The sequence below is a fragment of the Aspergillus uvarum genome (genome assembly GCF_003184745.1).
Source record: "Aspergillus uvarum CBS 121591 unplaced genomic scaffold BO82scaffold_55, whole genome shotgun sequence".
NCBI lineage: Eukaryota > Fungi > Ascomycota > Eurotiomycetes > Eurotiales > Aspergillaceae > Aspergillus > Aspergillus uvarum.
In genome coordinates, this window is record NW_020291352.1 from 38,778 (window position 1) to 59,807 (window position 21,030).

General features: G+C 52.7%; 6 protein-coding genes across 6 annotated transcripts; 5 read left to right on the forward strand and 1 right to left on the reverse strand.

Annotated features, from left to right (window-relative positions):
• The first annotated feature begins 562 nt into the window (after positions 1–562).
• Positions 563–2,536, forward strand: BO82DRAFT_342337 (WD repeat RBAP46/RBAP48/MSI1 family protein). Its single transcript, XM_025633579.1, has 6 exons — positions 563–734; positions 796–858; positions 922–1,027; positions 1,078–1,539; positions 1,595–2,080; positions 2,142–2,536. The coding sequence occupies exons 1-6, from the start codon at positions 716–718 to the stop codon at positions 2,314–2,316; spliced, it is 1,311 nt and encodes a 436-aa protein (XP_025488686.1). The 5' UTR covers positions 563–715; the 3' UTR covers positions 2,317–2,536.
• A 924-nt stretch (positions 2,537–3,460) lies between these two features.
• BO82DRAFT_405140 (GTP cyclohydrolase I) lies at positions 3,461–4,629 on the forward strand (the record flags this gene model as incomplete). Its single annotated transcript, XM_025639469.1, has 4 exons — positions 3,461–3,720; positions 3,773–3,906; positions 3,962–4,266; positions 4,327–4,629. The coding sequence occupies 4 exons, from the start codon at positions 3,461–3,463 to the stop codon at positions 4,627–4,629; spliced, it is 1,002 nt and encodes a 333-aa protein (XP_025488687.1).
• Positions 4,630–6,109: 1,480 nt separating this feature from the next.
• BO82DRAFT_434912 (uncharacterized protein) lies at positions 6,110–8,724 on the forward strand (the record flags this gene model as incomplete). Its single annotated transcript, XM_025640986.1, has 1 exon — positions 6,110–8,724. One exon carries the CDS (start codon positions 6,110–6,112, stop codon positions 8,714–8,716), a length of 2,607 nt encoding a protein of 868 aa, XP_025488688.1. The 3' UTR covers positions 8,717–8,724.
• A 382-nt stretch (positions 8,725–9,106) lies between these two features.
• On the reverse strand, positions 9,107–10,720 carry BO82DRAFT_434913 (tannase and feruloyl esterase; the record flags this gene model as incomplete). Its single annotated transcript, XM_025640987.1, has 1 exon — positions 9,107–10,720. The coding sequence occupies one exon, from the start codon at positions 10,718–10,720 to the stop codon at positions 9,107–9,109; it is 1,614 nt and encodes a 537-aa protein (XP_025488689.1).
• A 3,386-nt stretch (positions 10,721–14,106) lies between these two features.
• Positions 14,107–17,977, forward strand: BO82DRAFT_317101 (putative protein kinase). Its single transcript, XM_025632599.1, has 3 exons — positions 14,107–15,484; positions 15,545–17,461; positions 17,518–17,977. The coding sequence occupies exons 1-3, from the start codon at positions 14,289–14,291 to the stop codon at positions 17,720–17,722; spliced, it is 3,318 nt and encodes a 1,105-aa protein (XP_025488690.1). The 5' UTR covers positions 14,107–14,288; the 3' UTR covers positions 17,723–17,977.
• Positions 17,978–19,534: 1,557 nt separating this feature from the next.
• Positions 19,535–20,747, forward strand: BO82DRAFT_290962 (eukaryotic translation initiation factor 4E; the record flags this gene model as incomplete). The annotated part of the gene is made up of 3 exons (XM_025631709.1): positions 19,535–19,569; positions 19,662–20,411; positions 20,465–20,747. 3 exons carry the CDS (start codon positions 19,535–19,537, stop codon positions 20,745–20,747), a joined length of 1,068 nt encoding a protein of 355 aa, XP_025488691.1.
• Positions 20,748–21,030: the final 283 nt, after the last annotated feature.

The window sequence follows — 21,030 nt, forward strand, 5'->3', positions numbered from 1 at the left end:
AATTATGTAAATAGAATCTAGCGTAAAAGGAGGTGTAGGCTCTAGAGACGAGAATTATCAAGGAGACAAAAATTGCCGTTGAGTCGTAGATCGTCGCAGGAGTGGTGGAAGTGGCGGTGGTCGTCAATAATCAATGAAGCTCCAAGCTCGGAGGCGAATCATCCAGCGCACAGCGTAATGGGCGGTCGCAGAGAAACGGAAACGACTGGGTATCCTCAAAGAAATATATTGACAGAAGAATTTCGACACAGAAAGGGGGAGAAAATGGAAAAGAGGCAAAGTAACGAGACGGAGGGGCGGCGAAGGCGCCTAATTGGCAAGAGGGGAAGAATGATGTGTAGTGAATGAAGAGAAGAGACAAGGTGGGCAAGGCCGATGATGAATGACTCGAACTACAGCTCGGATGTGTTTCGCCTCAGGCAGCCATCCTTGGCATCATGTGAGCCTGCCAAGCCCCTTCTTGTCCCAATTAGGGTTAGCTCCCTCGGGCGGTCATTAACGCGCCGTCAACGGCAAAGTCGCGTTTCGTCCAGTGCGAACAGGAAGCTCGCTCTTTGCTCTGCTCTGCTCCGCCCTGCTGCTGCTTGACACTTCACCCTCTCCGAGTCCCAACTCTCCAACTGGGTATCCATCTTGCATTCGTCTTACACTACTCGCAATATAGCTTTTGCAATTCGCACCTATACATCCATATAATCACCGGTGGACAAAAGCCATGGAGCCTTACGACGAAAGTAGGAAGCCCTCCGCGAGATGTGTTGCGCGAGCAACGTTTCTGACTTTGACCCACTATAGCTTTCGTTGAGGAGCAGGAGGAACAAGAGGAGGAGCGCACTGAGGAGAAGATCATCAATGAAGGTATGAAACACATTTAGCTTTGGCTGGAACGGCAAGCAATCGGAAGACTAAGTGCCACATCAGAGTACAAGACATGGAAGAAGAACGCCCCATTTCTCTACGACATGATCCTCAGCACGGCACTGGAATGGCCTACACTCACAACGCAATGGCTACCTGATAAGCAAGAGTATGCGCATACGCCCGTGTCGGACTTCAACCAATTCTAACACATGTTAGGGTTCCTGATAAGCCATATTCTACTCACCGTTTACTCATCGGCACTCACACGTCGAGCGATGCGCAAAACTACTTGCAAATTGCCCATGTACAACTCCCTAATCCTACTGCACCCAACCCAGATGACTACGATGAGGATCGGGGCGAGATTGGCGGGTACGGCGGCAGCTCCAAGAAAGCGCCCATGGAGATCAAATTCAATATCGTGCAAAAGATTGACCACAAGGGTGAAGTCAACAAAGCTCGCTACCAACCGCAGAATCCGAACATCATTGCAACAATGTGTACGGACGGACGGGTGATGATCTGGGATCGCTCGAAGCACCCTAGTCTACCCACCGGAACGGTTAACCCTCAGATGGAGCTGCTCGGCCATACGCGAGAAGGTTTCGGGCTTAGCTGGAGCCCCCACACTGCCGGTCACCTTGTCACAGGTAGTGAGGACAAGACTGTTCGTCTTTGGTAAGATCGACACACTGACTCCCTATTAGTGTTCGGCTACTAATCGCGGTGTCAGGGATCTGACGACATACCAAAAGGGCAATAAGGCTCTGAAGCCGGTGCGGACCTACACGCACCACTCTTCTATCGTCAATGACGTGCAATATCACCCTCTGCACTCTTCCCTGATCGGAACGGTATCCGACGATATTACCCTCCAAATCATCGATATTCGTGAAGCCGAGACGAACCGCGCGGCCGCTTCCGCCGAGGGTCAGCACCGCGATGCCATCAACGCTATTGCATTCAACCCTGCTGCCGAGACCGTCCTGGCGACTGGATCGGCTGATAAGTCCATCGGACTGTGGGATCTGCGTAACTTGAAAACCAAGTTGCACGCCCTGGAATGCCACAATGACTCGGTGACCTCCCTCTCTTGGCACCCCTTCGAAGAATCTGTCCTGGCCAGTGCAAGCTATGACCGTAAGATCATGTTCTGGGATCTCAGCCGGGCTGGAGAGGAGCAGACCCCCGAGGATGCACAGGATGGACCGCCAGAGCTGTAAGTTTAACGTCGCCCAAATCATGGGGTGAAATACGCCTGCTAACCGGAAACGCTTCAGTCTCTTTATGCACGGTGGCCACACCAACCGCATCTCCGATTTCAGCTGGAACCTCAACGATCCTTGGGTGCTCTGCTCTGCTGCGGAGGACAATCTTCTGCAGGTGTGGAAGGTGGCCGATGCAATTGTGGGCAAGGACCTGGAGGACGTACCGACTGAAGAACTGGAGCCATGAGTCGGCTTCGCTTAAAACAAAAACCGGACGTCTACATTATTGATACCTACCTTGAGCGGTTGTCTTGCTTCTTGTATTGCTACACGCGTCTCACGGATACAACCATGCGGAGTTGCAAACCAGGGAACGCCCTTGTAGTAGATGACCCTGTCGCTGGTGTGCCTAAACATTTTACTCTGATGCCTTATGTAAAAATGACAAACCATTGCATGAAAAGGACATCTTGGGCCCGTCCGTAATCGATTCCGATGACCAGAGTGTAGAGGGAAGCATCCTACTTGGCATTGATAGTTGTAAGGATACAGTGCTGGCTTCTATAAACAACCTATTAAACCTATGTTATTAAGGGCATTGCAGGTAATCTCGCCGTGTTGTCCTCATGATAAGCACGCCGGCGGCATTCCGACCGTTAGCACCGATAAGCCAGGGCAGGTCGTGCGCAGCAGTGTTACAACTTACGAGTGCTAATAATGCGCCGAAGATGCTGGTGCAGATCATGCGGGGTAGGGGGCGTGCAGCTGCCAAGCAATTGTCGGCGGGCCACCCTCTTGAGATCCAGGCACTTTTGATGAGGAGATATGCTACAAGAATTGCGACTATTTATTCTCTTGTCTTGTCGGTAGAAAGTCCTCTTCACTGCGGACATCACCTGTTTTATATTAGGAAGTTAGGTAGGTAGTAGTCCTGTCGCAGTCCGGAGTTCGGGGCATCGGAGAATGGTGAATGGTGAAATCAGTCTGGAATGAGCTAATCAACACCCGGGCCCCTAGCGGCGAGTCCCCCTCGTGTCAGCCCGTGCATTGAGCTGAGTGATTGGTCAGTAGTGCGAGCGGTGAGAGCGGACACCTGCGATCGGAGAGGGGCCATTTCGCTCCGAAAAGGTAACGCCGTTCAGCGCGGCGAGCTTTAATTTTTTCCTTTTCTCATCCTTCATCGGAGGAAAAAAAAAAATACAAGAAGCTCATTAAGTGTCAGTTTGTCTTGCTGTGTATTGAAACTGGTGAACTTCGCTTGCGATTTTCATCACCATCGACCAGGGACGTGTTGCCCACAGCTAAGCTCCTCCACACATATACCTCCATTACCCCCTCATACATACATCCATCCCACTCCCACCACTTCTCCCTCCCCTCTGGTTTGAGTCATGGCCTCCGGAACCTCCCCTCCCCACGGCCCCAAGCCCAAGTCCGCCATCCCCTCCCACATGCTGAACGGCGGTTCTCCCCTTCATCTGTCTCTGGGCACCCGGGATGCTCGTGAGCGCGAAAGTCTCAACTCCTCTATTCGTTCGTCCTTCACTCCCCGCGTTCCTGTGGAATTTGCCGACCTGCCTGAAAACATCCGTCCTGCCGGAGATTCCAGTCAGTACCAGGACGATGCTCCTTCTGGTTCTCTCATCGCCAGGTAGGTCATCTATTTTCTCGCTTGCAACTATTCTCATACTGATAAGCCGCAGACCTACCCTGAGGGATCCTGCTCGTGATGCCAGAGATGAAGCCGGTGCCTTGACCCCGCCTGCCAACGAAAGCCGACCAGCCAGCCCTTACACCCTTTTCCCTCCCATTGATTTTGACGGATTGAGCTGGCCTTGTGAGTATTGATGTATCCATCGGAGAGGAGTCTTTCTAATCCACTTCTCCTGCAGGCCCTGGTACCCGGGCGCGCCTGGAGTCAACTCCCGAGGAGAACGAAGAGCGCATCAAGAAGTTGGCCGGTGCTGTGAGAACTATTTTGGAATGCGTCGGAGAAGATCCGGAAAGAGAAGGACTGCGGGAGACGCCCGAGAGATACGCCAAGGCTATGCTTTACTTCACAAAGGGATACGAGGAGAACGTTCGGGACCTCGTCAACGGTGCTGTTTTCCATGAAGATCACGATGAGCTGGTTATCGTCAAGGATATCGAGGTGTTCTCGCTGTGCGAGCACCACATGGTTCCCTTCATGGGCAAAGTAAGATGACTGACTACAACAGCGTACAAGGGTCGAATTGCTGACTAGGATTCCGAACAGATGCACATTGGCTACATCCCTGACCGCCGCGTGCTTGGTCTCTCCAAGCTGGCTCGCCTGGCAGAGATGTTCTCCCGTCGTCTACAAGTGCAAGAACGTCTGACGAAACAGGTTGCCCTCGCGATCTCCGAGGTTCTGAAGCCCCGCGGTGTTGGTGTCGTCATGGAATCCGCCCATCTTTGCATGGTCATGCGTGGCGTGCAGAAGACTAGCAGCACCACGACCACTAGCTGCATGTTAGGCTGCATGCGTTCCAGCGCCAAGACTCGCGAGGAGTTCCTCAACCTCTTGAACCGAAGATAATGTCCCTTATGCCCACTCAGCTTTCCTTTACGACGCACTTGTTACCCCTCTCGTTTTAACACTGGATGGTTTCATGATTTAAGGAGTTACGGCGGTTTATACCTTTCAACAGGTCATTCATTGGGTTTCCATGTTGGCATTCTTTCTTTTGGTAATTGTGGCACGGAAGAGTCGCATGTTGCCCTTCACTTTTGCATAGATTCTTGGCATCGTCACGAAGACTGACCAGGAAGAAGCCACATTTCTCCCATCGCTCTCGTCATCGCTTCTGGGGATTTGTGCAAAACATTTGATCCACAAACAACAAGATTACACGCTGCGCCCTCAACATTCTGCAGCGCGGAGGACATCTTTGGGGTGTAATTTGGATGATTCAACATATTTTACTAATATCTTCTCAACCTGATATCAGGACATTACGGTACGGCTGGGGTGGTCAATTTCGGAGAACGGCGAACGAACGATCGAAGATCTTCATGTACATTGAAAGTCGAATGCATCTGATCACATGTTTTCATCTTGAAATGGTCGATCTGGATAGTGCCTTCTGGTTACTTCATGAAACGGGCATCTTATGAAATTTTTACAGGCTTCAAGTGACCTCTTGTTGGGCCTCAAGCACCCTTGGCTTGACTTCAAGGGTGTTTGTCTTCTCTATGAACATGCTCGGGTTCTGTAGACATAACTTTTGCTGGCTAGCTAGTTGCCTTTTATCGTTGTCTCCCTTGTAAAAACCACATGCTGTCCGATCCTGTGAGAATATCTCATGGTCAAGCTCCCTGACCAGCCCGCTCTTGAGTGCTCGGGAATCGGCACAAGTAAATATATACATTTCGATAATTACAACAAATACCTTTGCGGTATCAGCTTATCCTTGTCCTTGTTCGGGACAACCTGTAGAAGTAACACAAAGTTTCTATATCTAATCAAGATCCGAGATCCAAACTATATAGATACTGAACAACTGAGAAAATTGAAACGCAAGGAAACTACCATGAATGCTCCGTGTTGTGGAGCATCTTTATTAGTGAATGGACGTGCTGGATTGGTGTGTGCCTTGGCTTACATTCTGGTTTTTATTCTAGGTCTCGCAGTGAATGACTGACTGTAGTGAATTTTGCGTCAACAGCCTGGCCTGGGTGGGGTATATCAGTCGCTATGGTGTTCGTTTCTCCTCCATCTCTCACCACCCATGAACAACTCATCTTCCTCTTCCCACTCTTTATCCACACTTTCCACAATTATCATCCAAGCAAGCGTGAAAAGCCTCAACGCACATCTGCCTCTATCCGCCAGCTGCTTGATAGTACTCTTCCATCTGTCCTGACTCGATTTGAAGCGAGGTAAGTGTCTCGTTGAGTAAGAACTATATCCTTCCTCCAAGAACCGTTGGCACAACACTAACTTTGTTTACAAGTAGACATAAGGCGTTCTACGGCCTTCCTGCTGACAGCACCGGAGAAAGAACCCCGCTGTCATCATGGCAAGGTCGTATACACCCGACGAGCTGGCAGCCGCCGAAGGCTTGCTTCTTCTGTGGGCGAGCCGAAGCGCCACAGCCACCCCACGCGACGTCCAGGGAGCTGTGAGCAATAGTCACGAGATAAATAGCCATGAGGATACCGAGCACAGTCAGCAGCATGACGATATGCAGACTTCCCGCGGCCACGATGTGGATATGCTGCCACCCTCTCCTCCCCAGATTCGGCCTCATCCTCATTTGAGCGCTGCTCATAGACATGAGCCAGGCAGTATCTCTCATAGTCGAGTGATCCAGCCTCCTATCGCTGTGGGCCTCTTTCCGCAACACCCTCATCTCATCACAGCTCGTACTGCCTCACAGAACAGCTTCCCTGGGTTGCGAGCAAACATCCCCCCGTTCCATGAAGAGGGCTCTCCGCAGTATGCTCAAGACCAGGAGCAGCGTCAGATCACACGCTTGATGATTCTGCGCCATGTGATGAACAACAGACCACCCGGAAGAGCCGAAGCTGCGCGGCAGAACATCATGCAGCGCTTCCCACCGCGTGGCGGCCGCCTGTATCGCGAGCAGACATCTCGGCTCGGTCGAATCCCAGGTGCTGCACAAGGCCACACGAATCGATTGCCTCCACGCTTCTTGCCTGCGAGAAACTCCCGACCCGCTGGTCCGCGCCATGTATCGTCGGGCAACCAGAATCCGGGACACACTGGATCAACTCAGCACAACCCACAGACCAACACCGCCGCTTACGATGCCTCGGGTAGAACCGCCAATTCAACCACCGGTGTCAACGGCTCAGCTGCATCCTCTTCTCATCGGGAGCAAAGCACCGCAGACTCCCATCCTGGTATGTCGCTGCAGAAGTATCTAATCCGGCAGCAGATGATCGCGGGCGTACAGCCAGAGGAGATCGCACCCATCCGTCCTCAGGGGATGGTGAACAGGCCTTCGGCTCCGGTTGTATTGCAGATCAGAACCGACGCTGTTGCCGTGCCTAGAATCCCACCTGCGCAGTTCAGCGGACCACTTCGGCCTCTTCGGATCGTGCCATGCGGAGCTCCTGGGTTCATCAACGGGCCAGTCACCAGGGACACTGCACTACACAGCCATCCTGTGAATCAGGACCCCGAACCTAAGTCTGAAGACGACAAGCCAGCGGCTACCGACAACAAACCTCAACCTCAGACCCCGCAGCGTCCAGCAAGTTCTCGCTATCTCACACGCTCTGTCACACGGCGCACCCGGGACCAGAACAGCCTGCACACCTCTACGCCTGACTCCCAAGCACCAGCATCAGCGGTGGTCAAATCCGAACCCGACACCGACCCAGCCGCTCATCCACCCCGTCTCCTGCCCAACACACCAGCCCCAGACAACAACAACAATAACATCAACATACTCTGGGCCCAAGAAGAGATCCCAGAGGAAGAACCCCGTCAACCTTCCACCATTACCATCACAATCCCGCACAACAATTTCGACCTCCTCTCCGCCCTCTCCGCCCACCCCGAACTCACCGTGATGGTCACCGACCTCCTCCACCCCGAGGACATCCTAACCCTACTCTCCCTCTCGCGCCCCCTCCACCAATCCCTCCACCACAACCTCCCCACAATCATAACCCACCACCTCCAACACCTCAACACCAACCACCCCACCAACATATCCGACACCTTCCCCCTGATCTGCTACCCAAGCCTCTACACCACTAACCCCTCAAACCCCCACCCCCAGCCACGCGCTAAACTAGGCTACCTCCTAATGCTCACCACTCGCACCACCACCATCAACCGCATCCTCACCACCTTGCTCGCAGCCAACATCTTCCTCCCCGCAGGCACGGCCCTCATCCTCCGTAAGCTCTGGTTCCTGATGGACGTCCCCGACAACCACCGCCGCGAGTGGACAGTCCGCAACCGCAATCTGTGGTCGGATCTGGATCTGTTTCTGGGTGTGTTTTTCCTGGTCCAGGTCGATGCGTTTCTGGAGGAGGTGAAGGGCGTGACGAGGTTTACGGTTATGCGGCAGTTGTGTCTTGCGCAGCCGTCGTTGGTTGTTTTGGCGGATTATCTGGAAGTGGGGAGGTGGAAGAGGGGGGGGACCTTTGGACCTGGTGGTGCTGCTACTGGTCAAGAAGAGGAAGATAGTGAGGTGAAGGGGACGGATGGGGGTGCGGGTAAGGATGGTGATATGCTCGAGGTGAAGGACGGAAACGAAGGGCGTGCTGGACCTGCAGTCCCTGGAGATCCTGAACCCACTGAACCCACCAACCCAGTACCCATTACAACCACCCCATCCTCATCCACACCCAGCACCACACCCACCGAAGAAGACCTCGAACCCCTGCAATACGAATACTACGGAAGGAAGAACACCCCCACAAAAATCAAACTGCTGCGCCCCGACCAGTGGATCATGCGCGAGCTCCTGCACCGCGGGCTGGATCTGCAGAAAATGTACAAGCTGGTGTTTGGGGATGGCGGACGCGAACAGTTCGAGACCCCCGGCATCGCGGGGCAGAGGGTCACCTGGGATGAGCAGATGCGGATGGCGACGCTGAGGAGCCAGGTGGATTGGATGGAGGTTGTGAGGTTGGATCGGTGAAAGCCTGGAATTTTCCATGATGGGATTTTTTTTCGATAACGGGTTCTGGTGTAGATGGGTCGTGGGGTTTATGATGGGAGGTGGAATTGATTTGGTGAAATGGATAGTGGGATGGATTCAAGGAATGGCATGTTGGATGAGGACATGCATGGGACATTTATTGATGCGGTGATACTCGAAGAAACTGGGACTGTAAGATACAGCTGCTCATAAGAGATTTCAACAGAAATCTGAAATGAAAAAACTAATCCACTTTGATATCTTTCGCTCACTGAGGACCGTCCTGAAAAGGGGGCCTGCAGGTATGCTATTGATACATCATAACACAAGTCTAAACACTAGTATACATGGACTAAAGAGTACTGCACATGACGAGGCAGACACCTAGGCTTAGTACAGAGTACCGCACTCCCAGTTCTCGGCCTTGTCGACATCGCCCTGGCCCTTGTACTTGGCCAGGCTGGGCCAGGGGCAGATCGGGCGCTGCTTGTCGACACCGTCGGCAACCACGTCGTTCTTGTACTTGGTGGGGATCAAGTAATCGGGAGCGTTGTCGTTCTCCACCCAGTCCACCATAGCGAGGATAAGATCATGCTTGCTGTCGTTGAAGCCGGGCACACCGAAGATGGTGCCGGACAGGGAGCCAGCCTGGCTGTCTCCGTTCATGTAGTAGGGGGCGTCTTGGTCTGTGGGGGTGCTGGTGCAGTGCTCCATGCCGGGCACGAAGAAGAAACGGTAGAAATCATCGACGGGAATGCCCTGGGGCCGGAGAGCCTCCTGGTAATGATTGTAGAGGTACAGGGAGGACTTGGAAGCGATCGACGGGTCGGAGTAGCCGTGGTAATGAAGGAGCTTGCCACCCCTCTTGTAGAAAGGAGAAATGTCGAAGTCGTCGGCGGTGGCATTACCCGGGTTCAGCTTCTCGGAGAGAGCGATGAGATCGGGGTTCCAGTCTTCCCAGGTCCAGTCGCCGCCGATCTGGAGCATGTACTGGATGTAGGTGACGAAGTCGTCGTCCAGAGTAGGGGCGCCAACCTCGGTACCCAGAGTATATCCAGGGAAGATGAAGGTGTCGTTGGCTTCGACCCAGGGGTTGAACAGTTTGTTGACGGTGGTGAGTTGGGCGGGCGTCACACAGGTGTCATTGGAGGAGGTGGCATTGCACATCACCGGGACAGGATCGAAGACACAGCCGAAGGGGTTCTGGAGGATGCTGTCCTTCAGCCCATCCTGAGGGTCACACTGCTTCAGCATCTCAGCCTGCACCGCCTCCATCTGTGCATCGGTGACGTGGTAGTCGGCCGTCTCGGGAAGATTCCAGATGGCAGTGAGCACGTTCCACAGCTGTTGGTGGTCGGTCCACCAGGCTGGCGCTCCTGCAATGACACCATCGAAGTCATCGGGGAACATCTGGACCTCCTTCATACCCTGCTTGCCACCGGCGGAGCATCCACGGTAGTAGCTGTAGGAGATGTTGTGACCGTAGTATCCCTCCGTCACTTTCTTTCCGTTGACAACCGCGTCGTGAAGGGCACGGTAGCCCCAATTGGTAAGAGCAGCTTCATTGTGGTACCCGAAGCTGCCGTTGTTGCCTTCGTGACCAGTATCGGTGGAGATACTGGCGAAGCCATACCAGGCGGTGTTCATAATGGAAGACCAACCAACCGATCCCGAAAATTCACCGTTACCAACGGCCATGAACCGACCGTTCCAGTCATCAGGGAGCACGATACCGACGCTGTGCTGAGTGTTGTTGGGCAAGGTGATATTGGCCTGGGCAACACAGCTATCGACAGAGACCTCGTAGGGGTTGTTTCCCGTGGGAATAGAAGTCAACCCGTAGTTGAGCTCGATGGGAGGGGTGAAATTGGCTCCTTTGGCATAATGATCCGCATAATAAACAGTAGAGTTTTTGGGCAAGAACGGGGCAATGCTCTCGACACTGCAGTTCCTTTTGGCCGCTGCCAGCGTGGCCACGGTAAGGAGAGGAGCAGCAGACTTCATTGCTGCAATGAGATCTGATGAAGAACGAAGGAATGTCTAGAGACAAAGAATGGAATGTGTGTGTTCATGCTGGTAGGAACAGAAAGATGGCACACTTTATACCTCAGATGAAGCCATATGACTCCTTAAGGAAGGATGAACCAAATAAAGTGTGCTTCTGGAATAGATCCACATCACGACGACGCATTAGTCCGTGTCGATGTTGCACGCACTCGAAGAGGACCCATCATGGTGTATCAACATTCAACAACCTTATGTTAGTGCTTTATCCACCACATTGTCTGACGGCCGGGCCGGGCTTCTCGAAGCTGATCTGCAAAAAGTCGCTGGGAAGAGGAAAGTCTCCGCAGCAGCAAAACGGGAGCCAGGAACCGTTCCATCTTATCTGGTTCGCCAAGGGACATCATTGGAGCTGGAGGTAAGCTTAATTACCGTTCTGCTTGGTTTGGATGCCCCACCTCCGCTTCTGCGCGACTAGAAACAGGGAGTGGGTAAGATGACGACGACTTTCCATCGCAGGGCGCTGCTGTTTCTTCAACATGAAACATAGGTGGCCTTGTCAGGCATCTCTCGTTAGTCACCGAGTAGCTGCTAAAGAATAGCTTAAGTCTGCTCCGATGTCCGATAGGTGCTATGTATGTGTACATCTCTCCGAGGTTTAAAATATACTCTCAGGAGCGGGCTTATCTCCGTTTGTTTATGGCCGGAATTGTCTTCTGTATAGTGTGCTGTCATATCCTTGAATGGGAAAGCCGCGTAACCAGCATAGGGAGGCAGGCAAGAAACGGGGTTGGCATTATACACGGGAATAGTCTTGCGAGAATCTTGATGGCACTCGCCAATCCATATTTGTTGCAGGAGGGTTTGGTATCAATGTGTGGGTTTAGCTACGGCGAACGAGATCATTGGTAAATTAGTAGTAGCAGCTTGCCGTAATCGATCATGTTGTATCATTGTTGATCAAAAGACCTTGTATTTGAACAGAAACACACTGTAAGGTCTGCACTTCCAACAACCATATAGAGTTGTAGCGAAGTAGATATCTCGAAGAAGCACTGCAGGGAAAGAGACACTAGTCTAACTAGTGAACTTGGTGGGCATCCAGACAAACATGTCAAACACGGACCTCACTAAATCCGGCTACCGAGCCCCGTGCACGTGACTGTCGAGCGGGTTGAACTTCTAAAGACCCCCGTTGTTTCCGGCTTACGACAACCCTTGACCTGTTATCAAGTCAACAAGGCACAACAGTCTGCCCTCCAACAGACCAGCCTCTCGTCAACGATTCAGCTACGGAGGAGTCAAGACGGGGTATTTAGATGTTGATCCTGTCTTTTGCAATTCCCCAAGTGCTCTATGGGATCTCTCGAGTCGATCTCCGCCATGTTCATCCGCTCCTTGACAGTGAACCTGCCTGAGCTGGAACCCAATGTTCTTCCGCATCCCGACCGCCCACTTGCCCATCATGGCCGACCACATCTCGACTCTCTGCAGATTCAAGATTCTTTGTTGATCTCTACGACCAGCTTAGTATAGCAAACATTCACTCTAAACTTGTGTGCGCTATAGACTTCCTGCGCGTTGCCAGCCAACAGTGTGAAAGACTGGAAAGTGTTGATCCCTTAAGTTGAGGGACTGGGTTGTTCCGATGTCACCCCATCCTAGCATGGGTGTCTAGGTACGTATGGCCTTGGATTTCAGATAGGCCCAGCCATCCCAAGGCTAGACGAATACCTGCCTATCGTCCGATTCCTGGATTCTACGTGTGATTCGGTAGATTTCAGTCGTTTGTTTCCCGCCCTTAGCTGATGCTCGCTTCATGCGAAGCTCAGTCTCACATATGGCACATGGGTGAATCTTCGAGTAATTATCGGGGAGCTTGTCCTTTGATCTATCATAGCCGTGCCCTTTTGCTCGAAGATGGCTCGGACTCTTCCAAGCTGGGATCGCGCTATTTCTATTCGCCGCTGAACGGTTGTATACGCCGGCGGCTTCCCCGGGACAACCAACCGACCAAGTATAACAGCGGATGATTGAGACGGCCAAAAATCTTCGTTAACTCAAACCGTGGTGGTTATACCGGACCGCTCCCCTCACATTCATCGATTGCTGCCTTGCTAAGTCGAACTGGTTGATCTAGCGACTGAGTATTGCAGGAACTCGACCCTGTGCAGTGCTGCAATGGCTCATCTCGGTCGGATTGCTTACTCTATTGCTCCACATCATTTGCGTTTGGGTATATATGGTTCTTGTAGATAGGTTCCTTTTTTTCTGACACCGAGGGAATGTGCTCCGCACAACAGGTGACGCGTGGAAAAGCTAGAGAGAAGCGACGAGCTCGGGTGAAGAGGCGGGGAAAGACATAAGGGATTGGCAGCAGAACGACCGACAATGAGCCGCAGCTCAAACTGAAGTCACAGGAGAAGGATCGAATCAGCGACCCAAGGCCAGCTCTATATGCATCACGACAAGTGCAAAAGAAAAAACAAGTCTTGATTGCATAATCGCATCAAGCACAGCACCCAGGCAAGATCGCCATGGAAGAAGTCGGGGGCTCTGCCAGGCTGCCTTATAGCGCTTCCCATTCGGCAATCCGACTTGGGGGCATTTCGACATCGCAAGTCGGTCCCAGTCCCGGTGCGAGGTACTGGAGATCAAGTTTTGACTGCTCCGGGAGCAATTCTCTGCTTGCCCGCTCATCATGTGGTGGGTGAAGTGCCCTTCTTCTCATGAGAGCGACTCACTATCGTAGTAAGAGCCACGCAGCAATGCTGGGACTGGCGGAACATGGGATTCTGGCTCGCCCAAGAAAGTCACCCGCATTGACTCGGTCGACTGACTGACTGACTCTTCACAATTAAAGAAGAGAAGTCTAGTTATTTGCCAGTCGTTTGCCAGTCGTTTGCCAGTTATTTGCCAGTCACTGCCCGCCGATAAGTAGAACTCCATCCACCCAACACCACACTTCCATCAACGGGTGGTGTTCTTCGTATTGGTAGCCCGCCTTAGAGAGGAATTCCACACCACCCCCCTCTTATTCTTTCGTTGTGAATTCACTCTATTCAAGCGGATAGCATACAGAACAGGAACGGAAAGGTACGTCTATCCCTTCCCTTCCCTTCCCTTCCCTTCTTTTGAGTTGATGAAACCCTTTCTATTGCTTTCTTCACTATTGAAAGTATTGTTTCCTCGGCTACTAACTTTTCTTCTCTTTTCCTTGACAGTTCGCTTTTTGCTTTTCATCTGATCCCCAACATCCACCGCCATCGAGTCTATCGATCCCCCCGGAAAAACCAGTCTTCCGCACCACCCAATCCCCGACACTGAAGGAATCCCTTTCTGAGAAACGCGGCCGGCACACCCCCCCCCACCCCCCCCCCCCCCAACCCAATCCAAACTTGAATCGCCTAGACAAGATACAGTACACTAACTAGGCTCCACCGGACTTCCTCTCGCGCTGACATCTACATGCGAACCGTCTCTTTCTCTAGCGGGTCGGTCGTCTTGATCCCTGCCGCCTCTTTCCCTTCTCCTCTGCTTGGAACTAGATGCAGCTGAAGCAGCTTACATGGCTGGGTCCCGCAGGAGTCCGGTGTTGAGAGACGAGTGGAAAGCCTCCAACGATACTGGAGACTTGAGAGATCGGGAACGGAATCACCGTCCTCGAGGTTCCTATCGTGATCGGGGTAGGGATAAATTTCGCGATCGGGAGCCTCGCCGCCGCCCTAAGGAGGGCAGACCTGATTATTCGCTACGGTCGCCGCCTCCGCGTTCCCATCTTCCTTACGACCACGATTCACGTCCGCACCGCGAGTTTTCACCTCCTATCTCTCGCCGTGGCTCATCCGGTCTTCCCCCCCCTGACGCTTACCCTTGCCAAAAGTCAGATCGTCATCGCTCACCCAACCCTGCGAATCGTCCTGACTCGCAGGCGCACCGGTCGGTAGATACGGATAGACCTGTCGGCAAAGACCTTCGACGAAACGACTCTCCATCTGCACCACCACCCTCGAAACGTAAGAGAACACGGAGCCCGTCTCCTGGGGGGTTTCATTCACACTCCAACCGGCCAGGACATCGTCGACCTTCCTTCAACCCCAACGACGAGCCGGACCGTGGATATCCACCGAACAGGCGAGGCCGTTTTTCAGGACGCGGTAGAGGTGGCCGGAGGCCTTCTCCCGGGTCACGACGAGGAAGGGAACGCCGCAAAGCCGGGGGAGGCCGCCCTGTGTCCCCACTCTCGAGGCGCTCGAGGTCGCCAGTCCGCGGAGGAAAGCCATACTCACATCCTCCTCGACGCCCACATAGCCCGTCCTTCGAAGACGAGCACCAGGACGGACGCCGCTACCGCTCAGCATCCCGTCATTCTGCTCAATCTGTGGCTTCGAGATACTCCAGAGACTCACGTCGGAACTCAATAGGTGAGCCTATGATGGATTCGACGAGACCGACTCGACCTTCGGGAGGCGATTCGCACAAATCTTCCTCTCCTCGCCGAGAGCCGTCAATTTTTGATGTTCATACCGCCGGGGGGTCGTCTAAGGGAGATGCCACGCACAGTTCAACTCGGGAAAGACGTGTGTCTGATGCTTCTAATGACCAGCATTCGAGAAATTTCCGGCCATCAGCAGGTGAATCCCATGCCTCAAGATCATCATATCATGCGGCGTCTCCCAAACCCCATGCTGAGTCCACATCTCCTTACTCGAAGGACCGGAGCGAGTGGACCGGACAACAGTCATCGTACCAGAATCCACATGGGTAAGTCGATCTTTGAATCGTATCCTCTACAATGCAAATCTAACCCCGGTATCTACCCAGCCGCTCTCCACCGCAACGACAAGATAATTACCCCACGGGAGATTCGCAGAATCAGTACCAGCAACCCCACCATTCTTCACACAGTCGTGGTCCATCACCATCCTCAGGCCCAACTTTTCGCGATGGGAACTTGATATATCGGGGTAATCATCAAACCAACATGAGTGGGTTTTCTCCTCGGGAAAGAGGTAATTTCAACAAGTCCCACTGGAATACACCGGGTTCGCGGGGTCAAGGGGACCCGTCAAACCCTAACGAACTGTATGGGCCGTCGCGTAGTCCCTCACCCCCGCCAGCAGGTGATCGGGCAAGATCAGGTGCCAACGACGATGGTGATCAATATGGACGTTCACGACAGGAATCACGAGCAGATATCGAGAGGTCTAGAGCAGATCCTGACCATGGTGATGGTGATTCTCAAAGAAATCCGCCCCCTGGTATGAAACCATCTGCTGCTTCTGCTACTCCAAATAAGGGAGGCAAAATAAGTTTCGCCTTCAAGGCCAAAACTGCTCCTGCCCCAGCCCCCAAGCCGGTTCCCGACCTAGCCCAGAGAATGCTAGCTCGAGAGCCACCTCAGCGTGCCGCCGAGCCACCTTCACGCAATAGGATGCCGGTTGGCCCACCGCCGAAGTTCAAATCTGAACCTCGCTTTGATCGCCGCGACCGCGACCGCGACCGCGAGCGTGACCGCGAACGCGAACGTGACCGGCGTGAGCGTGAGCGAGAGCGTGCACGAAATGACAGAAGAGACTTCCGGGATTCCCGCAGTTATCGCGACACGCGAGAACCTCGTGGGCCCCGAGAGCCCCGAAGTATGCGTGAGGGTAGACGGGACGACCGCCGATTCGACTCTCCTCGCACGGAAAGACCTCGAGGAGATCGGAGACAGGATTTCCGTCCTGATCGTCGTCCCGAGCACTCTCCGGAGCCGAGAAAGCAAATCAAGATTATGACCCGCATAAAACCACGCCCCGCTCTTTCTGAGGAATTCGCAAACTCAGATTCTGTATACTACCGAAAACCAGGCAATGAATCAGTCATTGGTGCAGGCACTTACGGCAAGGTTTTCAAGGCAATTCATGTCTATACCCAGCGTAAAGTCGCGCTCAAAAAGATCAGAATGGAGGGTGAGAAGGATGGCTTCCCGGTGACCGCCGTTCGAGAAATCAAGCTGCTTCAACATCTTCGCAATCACAACGTCGTCAGCTTATTAGAAGTCATGGTGGAGAGAAATGAGTGTTTCATGGTGTTTGAGTATCTCTCGCACGACTTGACTGGTTTGATTAACCACCCGACCTTCACTCTAACTGAAGCCCACAAGAAAGACCTGGCAAAGCAGATGTTTGAAGGCTTAGATTACCTCCACCACCGAGGTGTCATGCATCGTGATATCAAGGCTGCCAACATTTTGATCAGCAACAGAGGGCAGCTGAAGTATGCCGATTTCGGTCTAGCACGGTTCTTCTCCAAAAGTCGCCAGCTAGATTATACAAACCGTGTCATCACCATCTGGTACCGACCACCGGAGCTTCTACTTGGCGAGACTCGGTACGGCCCAGCTGTTGATGTCTGGAGTGCGGCTTGCGTATATGTTGAAATGTTCACGAAGAAGGCTGTTTTCCCGGGTGAAGGAGGAGAGATAAGTCAACTCGACAAGCTCTACAACTGCCTTGGCACCCCGAACCGCGCCGAATGGCCAGATTTGATTGAGATGCCTTGGTTCGAGCTAATGCGCCCCACGGAGCGGAAGAAGAGGATTTTCGAGGAGGTCTACGGTGAAGTCCTCTCGCCAGCAGCTCTCGATCTTATATCTCAGGTCTTCCAATATGATCCTGTGAAACGACCAACCACTGGTCAGATATTGGCGCACCCATACTTCACCTCGGAGGAGCCACGGCCTCAGCAAGCTATCGAGTAGGTCTTCGTGCCTTGGCTTTATTGAATATTGAAACCTAACTGATAGTCTCTAGGCTCGAGAACATTGAGGGTGATTGGCACGAGTTTGAGTCTAAGGCCCTCCGCAGAGAGAAGGACAAAGAACGCCGTGCAGAGTACCAGAGGGATAAAGAGAAGCGCAAGGTGGCTCCTCTGGCACCTCAAAGTGACAGGGACGCCAAGCGCATCAAGGCTGGCTCCGAACGTCAGTCAGACTCCGCACAGCATGCCCAGTACTAGGTTGCTGCATCTAGTTAACGATTTGCTGGGTCCGGGTAGCTACGAAGTACTTTGACCCTTTGCTGATGACATGACTTCGATATTCTTGTACTTATGAATGTCCTTCAAATTTCCAGGCCTACTCACGATTCAGAGGTTGGGCCAGTTGACTCGTCCAATAATCCCAAGGTAGCATTTATTATTTCTTTTATCATATTTGTGCGACACGATTGGACCACACTGCGTGCATGCATTTGTTATCGATTCTTCCAGGGGATTGGGGGGGGGGGAGGCGTTCTAGTTTTGTGTTCGTTCAGTCATCTCCGGTTGCTGCTCGATTCCCCCTGCGAATTTCATTGTTTCATTTATAGAAAATATTCAACCAAGTATCCCAAATTCGATGGCAGAGTACTGGTCGAGTTAATACATAGATCAAAGCGTTGTAGATTGTTGTAGAGTGCGAGGCATCAAACAGTCGGCTCCCACCCATGCTTAGAGGGTCACTATGATCGGGCTCGTCAGTAACCAAGCGACCGCATGACTTTGCTGCAAGCGTCAACCATTGCTCGGGACGGATGATTACGACAATCAGAAATGCCTTTTCACCTCACACTCTACCAGCGCATGGCCATGGCAGGCCAGTTCGCGCGGTTGAGCACCTCGGATTACCAGAGTATGTGATATAAGAGCTTCATCATGGGAGATACCCTAAGGTCTGAGAGCAGAAGGAAAAGTGACTGACGCACCGGATCCTCGAAAAACTACGATGCTCTTGCATTATAGAGCGGAGTGGACTACGAATACTACCGAATCCACCACAGTTCCAGTCCGGACTTGAACAAAGTAAAAGGAATGTCCCGTCAATCAGGTCATCACCGCATCATGGAGCCCTGAGAAGAGCCCTCGTGATGATGGTTTTAGATGCGGGGTCTTGATGCTCGTTCTCGACACACTCATCGGAGTCGCCAGTGCAGTAGATAAATTCGACAGAATCAAACAATTGTGCAACCAGCGATGATTTGAGTTGGTGGTCTTGGGTTTGTTATGGAAAAAAAAAAAGAAAGAAGAAGAGCGGGAAGAAGTCGAGGATTTTATATGGACGGAAAGAAGGGACGGAGCTGGAAAAACCACGGAGGCGGAAAAGCAGCGGGGCAGAGAGTTGATTGGTTAGGAGGAAGAGGAAGAAGCTTGACGGCAGAAAACTGACTTGGGTTCCAGTCGGTGTTCTCTTCCGTTCTGGTTCTTCACAGGTTCACTCTCTTTCTGCCTTTGCTCTCTCTCTCTCTCTCTCTCTCTTCCTCTCCAGCAGGTTTAATTCCCAATTCCGCATTTCTTCCACTCCACTTCCACTTCCAACTTCCACCACCACCACTACCACCACCATCACCACCACCACTTCCACTTCCACTTCCACTTCTCCGATCTTCCCACACCATTCCTCCCACCCCTCGCCTCCGATCTTCCTTCTCCCCATACAACAGACTAAATCCTACAGATCACATCCCTCACCCCCCGCATTCTCCCATTCGTCACGTTCACGATCACGATCACGATCACGATTATTCTTCCTTGACTTCTCTTCCTCTTCTCTCGTTTGGACCGAAGTTCTTCCCCTCTTGCCGCTCCGTTCGCCCCAGTTTGAACCTAATTGAACCTAATTTCTAAACCCTGCCTACACCCTTCTCCGTCGATACTGGCCTCATTGTCCGATCCTCCTCTTCGTGTTCTCGGGTTCCTATTCTTCTGTACTATTTCGTCACCCCGCCCGATCCTGTCTTCCTCCGCCGGTGACCGCTCGTTTTTTTCTGAGCTGTCTCAGTAGCTAGTACATCCATGGATAACGCAAACCTCTGGACCCGCAGATCTAAGTATGTCCCGACTTCGCGCTTAGTGATATACCTCGGCCGCTTGGCGAGGTCGAGATAAATTGGATTGGAACTAACTCATTGTTCTCATGCAGCGCTTCCAAGTTGTCTCTGTCGATGACAGGGTCGGACGGCGCTAGAGTTGAACTTCCCCGCGCCTCGAAACGGTTTGGCCCAGATAGCTCTCACGGTGGTCGATCCAACCCTTTCAACGCCCTGTCGCCTCTATCTGGCGGCGTCTCTTCCCCGTCGACAAACGCCTCCTCTGCGTTCGGCCTGGGCTCTGGTGCCTTCGCGTCATTCGGAGCCCCCAAGACTCCCGGAGCTTCCGACGTCAAGACTCCTGGGTTCGAGAAACGGGAAAACCCTGTCGACCAGGAACTGGCGGCGGAAAGCGTCAAAGCCAAGGCCGCATTCGCGATCAAAGAACATCCGCTCAAGTCCACATGGATCATTTGGTACCGCCCGCCGACACCTAAGTACTCCGATTACGAAAAGTCCACCGTCCCCCTCGCAGCGATATCCTCGGTGGAGAGCTTCTGGTCGGTCTACTCGCACCTCAAGAGACCGTCGCTCCTTCCTACCGTCTCCGATTACCACATCTTCAAGAAGGGCATCCGTCCCGTCTGGGAGGACGATGCCAACAAGAAGGGTGGCAAGTGGGTGGTCCGGTTGAAGAAAGGCGTGGCGGACCGGTATTGGGAGGATCTGCTTCTGGCTATGGTTGGAGATCAGTTTGCGGAAGCGGGTGATGAGGTGTGCGGAGCTGTCTTGAGTGTGCGCAGTGGGGAGGATGTGCTGAATGTGTGGACTCGGATCGATGGGGGACGGAATATCAAGATTCGGTATGTTCGTTCTGAAATTCCCAAGATTCTTCGACTGACTCGATCGACTGCAGCGAAACCATCAAGCGTCTACTCAACTTCCCCACCGACACCAACATCGTCTGGAAGAGTCACGACGACAGCATCGCTCAACGCTCGGCGATCGATCAGGCTCGCCAGGATAAGGCCGCTGGTAGCACCGGGCACCACCATCACCACCACCACAATAACCACAACAACACCCAACAACAACACCACCATCAGCAGCAGCACCAGCAGCTGGGTGGAGATCGACGACGAGCCCCGACGACGGCTAGCGAGGAGTCCGACTACAAGAGCAAGGCGGCTTTGTCTTGATCGCCATGCTTTATTCTTCTCTCTCTTTTCTCTTTTCTCTCTTTTCAGCCAGCCTGGGTCATATGGGTCCTGTATAGTAAAAAAAGGAAACCTTTTTTTTCTTTCCACGCAAAACTCATTGGGACGAATTGGGATCGGGGGCATTTGGGGCGAACATTGCGTCTGATCTGATTTTCTATCTTACCTTTTTATTGTCCGGAGGGTGTTCGTGTCGCATTGTTTCTCTTCTATTCTCACTAGTTTCGAATGTCATGCGAGATGCTACGCTATGCTATGCCATCTG